The sequence below is a fragment of the Vigna unguiculata genome, chromosome 10 (assembly GCF_004118075.2).
Source record: "Vigna unguiculata cultivar IT97K-499-35 chromosome 10, ASM411807v1, whole genome shotgun sequence".
Taxonomy (NCBI): domain Eukaryota; kingdom Viridiplantae; phylum Streptophyta; class Magnoliopsida; order Fabales; family Fabaceae; genus Vigna; species Vigna unguiculata.
Window position 1 is genome coordinate 9367549 of NC_040288.1, and position 9126 is coordinate 9376674.

The 9126-nt window shown below is 36.8% G+C and overlaps 1 protein-coding gene across 1 annotated transcript; it reads right to left on the bottom strand.

Annotated features, from left to right (window-relative positions):
- Positions 1 to 1677: 1677 nt before the first annotated feature.
- On the bottom strand, positions 1678 to 5511 carry LOC114166677 (receptor-like protein 7). The gene is made up of 2 exons (XM_028051441.1): positions 2204 to 5511; positions 1678 to 2098 (listed from the first exon to the last, which is right to left on the bottom strand). The coding sequence occupies exon 1, from the start codon at positions 5509 to 5511 to the stop codon at positions 2212 to 2214; it is 3300 nt and encodes a 1099-aa protein (XP_027907242.1). The 3' UTR covers positions 1678 to 2098; positions 2204 to 2211.
- Positions 5512 to 9126: the final 3615 nt, after the last annotated feature.

The window sequence follows — 9126 nt, forward strand, 5'->3', positions numbered from 1 at the left end:
TGGGCAATGTGATATGTTGATGTTATGTATGATATCTTGTGTTTATATGCTTATGTTTCTGCAACTTTATACATGTGATTTAATTGTTAAGCTCACCCTATCTGCGTGTGTTTGGCGATGATCGTGTACGCGGTACACGGGAGCAGATGTTGGTGATCACTAGTGCAGTGAGGGCTTTTGGCCCCGGTTACTTTCGTGATTCTGCCTCGGTTTTAGAACCGAGGCATATTGGGGCGAGGCCAAAAGGCACCTCCTTTTGGCCTCGGTTATCACCCGAGGCCATAGCGTCTGTTTTCTGCCTCGGGTCTGAAAGAACCGAAGCCATAGCATCTGTTTCGTCTTCGCAGTGGTGGCTATGGCTTCTGCTGCTGTTCTGGCTCATTCTCGCTCACCGTTGCAGTGGTGATGATGACGCGCTGTTGTAGTGGTTTCTGCTGTTTCGCATGGATCTGTGTGGTGCGAAATTGCACGTCTGGTGAAGATGACTCGCGCTCCCATGGTGGTGTTGTGTGAGGATGCGCTGGTTTCATTGCAGGTGCTGATGGCAGGTCACGGTGGTGCGAGGTGTTGCCATGGTTGTCACTAGTTCTGTTGCAGAGAACACAATGCATTGTGAGGTCCGTGAATGGTGCAGCTGCGGTGGTGGTGGTGGCAGCAAAGTTCGCGCAGAGTTTTCGAACTGACCCGCATCGGGAGGTGATTTGCAATCGGTGAACCTGGACAGCGCGACGGAGGCGACGACGCACGACTATTGATGGCAGATGCTGGTCGGCGACGGAGGCGGAGCGTGATGGTGGTGGTAGAGCGAAGAAATTCGCGCAGAGAGAAGAGAGTTTGGGAGACGATGAATAGTAGTTAGGGTTCACGAATTGGGAATTTTAACAGACTTTATGGCCTCGGTTCAATTAATAACCGAGGCCAAAAGCCCCCTTTACTGCCTCGGTCCTTAAAGAACCGAGGCCAAAAGCCTGATGCTGACTTTATGGCCTCGGTTCAATTAATAACTGAGGCCAAAAGCGCCCTTTACTGCCTCGGTCTTTAAAGAACCGAGGCCAAAAGCCTGATGCTGGTGGCATTTTTGAAAATTTGAAAACTGGGCTGCCTTATATGCTTCGGTTCATTTGTAACCGAGGCCTAAAGCCCCCTTTATTGCCTCGGTCCTTAAAGACCCGAGGCCAAAAGCCTGACGAAATTGCAAAAATGCCACCGCCTCCTTATAGGCTTCGGTTCAGCTGTAACCGAGGCCTATAAGGCGAAGTAAAATGTCAAATCTGCACTAGTGGATGCAGGTGGCTCTGGTGCAGCCTAGTCGCGGAGAGGGGATTGACTTGGGGAAACTATTGCGTTTATTTACTTGTTTTTGAAAACATATGTAAACCCTGACGGGTGACTTGATATATTGTGGATTTTGGTTTTGTAAGGAACGTTGTACATTTTATTCGCCCATTTAATAAAGTTTAAATTTTCCCGTGTCTTGGAAAAATGAGGTATTATTAAACACAAGATTTTATTTATTTCATTTATTTAATTATATATCAGTAATATCCTGGCGGGATGTTACACGCTGCATATCACCTGCCAAATTGCCAAGATATAAACTATTACTGCCAGAAAAATACACAATCAACATAGGGAGCTGTACACACTAATTTTACATGTATAGAAGAGTATCCCCAAATGAAAGAAGGAAAGGAAGCTACATAAAGACAAAACAATAGTGAATGCAGTAAAAAAAACGATGCAATTTTAGCAGTCAAACCTCGTCAAGTTTCTTCTGCAAATTATCAAGCAAATGTTTCATTTTTTCTGCATTGTTTGTAAGCAGTGCCTTCTTTTTCTCCATCCAAGAACGGATTATTATAGGCCTTAATTGGTTAGCCAAAGGCCTAAGAGTTATTTCAGGGTCATCTATACCTATCAATTTATATCTACATTTGAGAAAAATGGGGAAAATATATATGCAAGAAATAAAGATTATCATATCCATTTACAGCATGAAATAAAGTTAAACCAAGGAATTGTGAAACAACCACTAAAATCATCTTTATATTACTTACTACTTCATCATTGGTTGAGTACGAACATCGACTTTTCGACTCTGCTCAAAATCAAAGAAAAAATGGTTCAGAAATATAAAATTGAAACTTAACGTAAAATGTGTAAAGTTCCATATTGTAGAAACTAAATCAAAAAATTATTTTACCTTAGATTTCAGTACCTCCTCCTTAGAGTTCTACGTGTCTGACCTCGTCGGTGTTCATAAGAAAAATCAAGCTGGGGAATGATCTTGTGAAGCATCTCATCCACATGTTTGGAATACCAAAAGCTCCATCTCTTCCAGAAAAGAAGAGGGAGAATGAAAACTCCAAAGCCAAAAATAAATCCCAACTCTGCGCTTAATAAACTCCAATCAATTGAGCTCTTAGAATGAGATTGAGGTGTTTCAGGAGTTGGCATTCCAATATTGCTGCAATTACGGGTCAGTGGAGGCCCACATAACTTTTCATTTCCTTCAAAGGAATCTCCATCAAATGTCTGAATTTGGGTTCCCTTTGGAATTTCACCCACCAGGTCATTGTTCGAGAGATTCAGATATGCAAGAAAATTTAGACTAGCAAGCTCTCTAGGGATTTCTCCACTTAAAGAATTGTTTGACATGTCTAAGGATTCAAGATTCTTCAAATTTTCAATAGATGATGGGATATGACCTGAGAGGGCATTATTTGACAAGTCAAGAGCCATCATTGCCTTGAACTGCATTAGCTCAATTGGTATTGGACCCTCAAAATATTTGCTTGACATATCCACGTAAGTGAAGGCTCTCTGGATTTTGTCCAATTTTATTTGTCGACCTTTATTTGTAATAAGAATTGAATTTTGATACTGAGAAATATCCACTTGCAAAAAATCTGAGGACGACTGGTCAACAATTTTAGAAAACTTTGCCTTAATAGTTTTGTCTAATTGTCCCCATAAATCCTTAAAATTCTTGGGATCATAGTTATCAATGATATCAATGAATAAGTGGCCAAATTCTGGTCCCACATTATCGTTGTCTCGCCTCATTGCTTTCCAACTATTCAATACGGCTTTTGGTATTGCACCACTGAAGTTATTTGAGGCTACATCAACAATATGGAGCATTTCCCAATCACCACTGTTTTTTGGGCATCCAACTGACCCGTGAAGTTTGTTTAACCGTAAATCCATGATTCGTAAGGTGGAAATCTTACTTAAGAAACAAGGAAATTTGTCGGTTAATAAATTTCTTCCAAGGTCAAGGACTTGTAGTTTCTGGCAATAAGCTAAAGATGTTGGGATGGTACCTTCCAAGAGATTGTCATTTAGGTCCAATAAGTGTAGAGTACATGAAGTTGGCAAAGTATCAGGAATATATCCTTGAAGTTTGTTTCCACCAAAGTTCAACACCCGAAGAGTGCTACTCAACTCAGCAAAAAACTTGGGAATCGTTCCAACAAAGTTATTGCGAGAAAGATCCAGTAGAAGAAGACTTGAAGCATTGAGAAAGGATTCAGGGATTTGTCCCTGAAAACTGTTGTTTGAAAGAGACAACTGTGTTACGAACGGGAGACGATTTCCAATGTCCGCTGGAATGACAGAGTTAAATCTATTGTTTGAGTAGTCCAAAATATTTACAAATGTTGGAAGGAAAGGAAATGGCCCTTGTAGTTGGTTGGAACTAAGATCAAGACGCAAAAGGTTTGAACTAAAGTTCCAGACATTTCCTTCCAATTTTGTTAGGAAATTTTTGGACAGGTTCAAGATAACAAGATATTTAAGTTGCCAAATCCAATAAGGTATTGTTCCTTGAATCTCGTTGTCAGCAAGGTCAAGGTGTAGTAATGTTGATTGACTTTTCACAAAAGCAGGGATTCCTCTCAACTTGCAAGATGCCAACATTATTTTTCTTAGAGCAGGAAAGGCTAACAGATCACGATCATATGTAGAGTATATATCAACTGACAAATTGTTATGCGAGAGGCCTAATGTAGTTAGATTACTCAACCTGCGAATCAAGTCCAATTGTAATGTGCCATTAAACTTGTTTGAATTAAGTTGAATGACACCAAGTGTTCTAAGGTTAAATATAGACAAAGGAATAGGTCCCTCCAAATTATTACCACCCAAATCAAGCATCTCCAGTGTAGGTGAGGTCATCACAGATTCATCCAAGGGACCAGTGAGTTGATTAAAGGGAAGTTTAAGTTCTCGCAAATATGGAAGTTTAAGCAGAGATGAGGGAAGATTCCCTTTGAAAAAGTTAAACCCCAGATAAATGTCGGCGAGATTTTTAAGGCCCTCAAAATGACTAGATGGTAAAACCCCTGTTAAATTATTATGATGGAGGGATAAATGTGTGAGATTCTTAGACATATTAAAAGAAGGGAGTGGACCTGAAAAGTTATTGGAAGACAAGTCCAGATAAACTAGTTGGGAGAGTTCTGACATTGAACTAGGAAGTGTTCCATTAAATTGGCAATAAGATAGATCAATTGTAGATAAAAGTTTCAACTTAGAAATTGCATCCGGAACATTTCCTGTGAAACTAGTCTGGCTAATATTCAAGTCACGAAGAGAACCACGTGGTTGGAAGTTTGGCAAAGAACCCATAAGATGTTGATTGTCTGAGATGTCAAGCACCTCTAATGATGGCATGAGGAAGATATCTTTCGGAAAAGAACCATTCAAGCCACAACTTCTGAGTTGTAGAATGACTAGATTGGACAAATTTGTTAATGAATCTGGCACGAAGCTAAACATGTTGCTGTAGCTTAATTTTAGAACAGTGAGTGATACAAGCTTAGCCAGCGAAGCATGAATAGGTCCAGACATATTGCATGATGACATGCTTAGAACACGTAAGTTGTGCAATGAAGATAAAGCATGAAACCATTCTTGTCCTTTTACAAATATTGCTATACCATCTAGATATAATTCTGTGATTTCTGTAAGGTTTTGCAAAAGCATTGCTATATTTGGCTTGTCGAGTTTCAGGCTATGAGGTGAGGAGATTGAAGAAGACAAGTCAAGAGTAACTAACCTTCTGAGATGAAACATCTCATGAGGAATCTGTCCCTCAAATCCAGCATTTGAAAAGTTCAAATACCTCAAATTATTCAATTTGCAGAGTTCAGAGGGAATCACCGAACTGAAGTTGTTGAAAGCCAAATTCAAGCTTCGAATATATTGAAGGCGAAAAAGAACGGTTGAATTACGAATTCCTCCTGAGATAGACTCTTCACTGAGATCAAGGGCTACAACACGACCTTCTTTGCATGTCACTCCATGCCATTGACAACAATCTTCATTTTGATTCCAAAGAGTGAGTTTTTTGGAAATTGTAGGGTTGAATATTAGGTTATTTTTCAAAAGGAGCAACATGGAACACTCGTTGCCAAGCAAATAGCCATTGGCTGGAAAGACGCTGGCACTATAGTTTATTGAGAGAAATGGTAAAAGAAAAACCCACAAGAGTGTGTTTTGTCTCATATTGTTATGAGAAGTGTGTGATGACAGATAGTATTAATTAGTCTGCAAGATGTAGTATTAATTAGGCTCCCCGAGTCTACCACGCTATTATAAGTCTTTTTGGAAGTAAAACTCACTTCTACCAATTTTTAAAAGCCATATTATTTTATTCTAATAATTTAATTTGTTATGTTATTGGAAATATGTTTAAAAATATAGCATTGCATGAAAGCTTTCACGTCCTACATTAAATTTATTACTATTGGGTAATAAAATTATTTTTATCCAATTAAAAAAAAATACCTAGAATATATAAATTATATTAAAAAAAATTATTTTTTATTTTTGCTAATTACTTCCGATAGCTTGTTGAAAATGAATTTGAATATATTATTATAGAAATAAAATTGAAAAACAATGTGTGAGGTATGTCTTTATTCTTGAAAAAGACTTGAACAAAAAATCTGAGAATATATATAAAAACACTTTCCTTTCCTCACGCGCCTTTGGTTAAAGTTATTTTCGTGATAATTCTTATTTTATAAATTATATTACTTTCATTATTTATTTGTAATATGGCTGAATTTTACTTTTATGTCAATTTGATATTAAAACTAATTTTAAAATAATTAATTTTTGAATTATTCAAAAATATTATAAACAAAACTAACCGTTTTAGAATGAAATTTACTAATCAACGGAAGTCAAGTAAGAAAGATAAAATAGACACATTAAGAGAATATGAAAATAAAATTATACTTTAATTTAACATAAAAGATGGAAGGAATTAGTTATTTCATTTTCATTGTATTATCGTCCATTCGTTGTAAAACAATTTTTTATTTTTTTAAATCTTCAATTTTTTTAAATTTCTGAACAGTGACTTAGTCAAGACTCAAGAGATATCACTGTCGAGGGTCCTTTACGGAAATGCGGAAATATCAAGCAGGCAGATGCACACTTCATGTCCGCGTAATCACATTTTGGCATTTTCATTTCATTGTTAAACAACACTTGAGATTAGGTTTACAAATTGATACCATATAACTATTTTTCACATAATTAGAATTTATAAATTAAATAGGACCGGGATCATCCAGACTAACAGCTGGAACTGTCATATGCGGGTTGAGATCATGTAGAGTTTAATTAGTTGGTATTATCTCGCCCTTTCTAGGATGATAATATTTCAATCTAACCCTAAGATACATAATTTATTGTAGAATTTAAACTTTCCTAAAGATAGTTAGTTCAACCAGGTAAAGACCCAAATAATAAAGTATATAAAGATGATAGATAAAAGTTTATCTTCTGTCGTACTCACGTAATTGGATGACCTAGATTACATCAACCAATTTTGAGTGTTGAAGTGTTTACGGGTATCACACCCCTTTTGAATCGTGAACAGACACTATCAAACTTCTGCAATGATGAAAACATTACAACATCATCCTTCGGGATAAGATAATGGAGGTAGAGTTTTCTCTAGACCAGAAAGGTCTCATTGTGGACCCTTATGATGACAACACTAACATAGATGAGCATATGGATGTCTTTTACAATGCAAGTTGGATTATATACATTAGATGATGCTATGAAAATAGAGATGGAAAATAAATTTGTTCTTGTGGGTATTGTCCGAACTCGTCTTTGTTTTGATGGGAAATCCCCGCATTGACTGGGTATAAGGAATTCCCGACTTTTTCAATTGGGTATAGAAATGTACATATGCTCGCCATAATACTCGTTCCCACCATATTTTTGTCCCGTTTAAATTATTAAAATATTCACAATTAAGTAACCTTATATACATATATATATATATATATATATATGTATATATATATATATATATATATATATATATATATATATATATATATATATATATGTATGTATATATGTATATATATACTTTCTACTTTTTATTTCTTCTAATTATTTGGTTTGTCATGAAATTCATTCGTATCTGTAATATATTTTTTCATCTAATTATAACCTTCATGTAATTATGTAAAAATGATGTATGTCAATTAAAAAATGTTTATGTCTCACATTTGAATATTTTTATTATTTTTAAGTATTTTATTTATTGTATATTTTCCTTTCACATGAGAATGTTTAATACTCTCTCAATTTAAGTGTTTAATAGCATAAACATTTCATTTACTAGGTAATATAAAATAAAAAAAATCTTTACTTATTATTAATATTTTTTTTTTCATTTGAAGAACTCTTTTGTTTCACTAAAATAATTTTCGTTATTTCTAAGTCATCGATTATATATGTTGATATTTGAAATTTTTTCTTAGATCTATACGGTATTTTTCATCTTACCATACCTTAATTATACATTTTGTTTTCTTTTGTGCGATTTTTTTCAATAGTCTCACAAATTGTTTCTAAGACACACATTTATTATTAATTTTTTAATATATTTATTTGTTGTTTATTTTCATCATATAAAATACTATCACTACAAAAAATTCGTTAAATACGGCGGTTATTTGGGGTATAAAATGACGGTTTTGACTGTCATATTTTGCACGTATGGCGGATACGAGTACTACCATATATCCTGCCGCCAGAATGAATGATATGGTGGTCTTGGACGAAACGCTACAACACCTGTCATTAAATGTATTGCGCAAATAATGACAATTCGAACTACCGTATTTTGTGCGCAAATAATAACAGTGAAAAACATCTTAATTTATTTATTTTTAAAGAATTATCATGCGAAATGCTATAATACAAAAGAGTTATCACTTTCATTCCATATGAAGTTAATAATACAATGATTACGTAAATTGCTATAAAATATAAAGAACACACGAGTAAATTACAAGAAATAAATTAACAAAGAAACTGAAAAAACCACTAGTGTAGAAATGGTATATTACAACAAGATATTACATCAGTTACACGAAAAACGATGTAGTACAGTGCGCGGTGGCATTTTTGAAATTTCTGCGAACTATATTACATCGGTTCCCCAACACAACCGATGTAATACCCATTTTTTAAAAAAAAAATTAAAAAAAAAGAGGTTTTTTGCACATAGCAATTATATTACATCGGTTCCCCTGATTAACCGATGTAGTATGCCTTATTTTTCTCAGCAGGGTTTTCCCCCTCATTTCTCCTTTTCGTCTTCGTGCTTTCTTCATTCTCTTTGCATTCTCTTCGCTCTTCGTTCCCAACCACCACACCACACCACACCACACCAGCACCGCACGGCCACCGCACCACACCAGCACCGCACGACCACCGCATAACATCGCAGGTTCTCCTCGCGCGGCCGCTCCTCCACGCAACCACTCCTCCGCGCAGGCGTCGCGCAGGCGCTCCACACCAGCCCCGCACAGCCACCGCACAACACCACAGGTTCTCCTCGCGCGACCGCTCCTCCACGCAGCCACTCCTCCGCGCAGGCGCTCCTCCGCACAACCACTCCTCTCCTCCGCGCAAACCCTCTTCGCGCTGCCGCTCTTCGTTCAACGCAGCTGCTCCTCGACCTTCGCGAATCGCGCCACCATGCACGGAGCCGCTCTTTGCTATTCGAACAACGACGCCACTGCTTGGGAGTTCCTCCGCCGTTAGTCGAGCTCCGAACCGCGCTCTGAATCGTGCCCT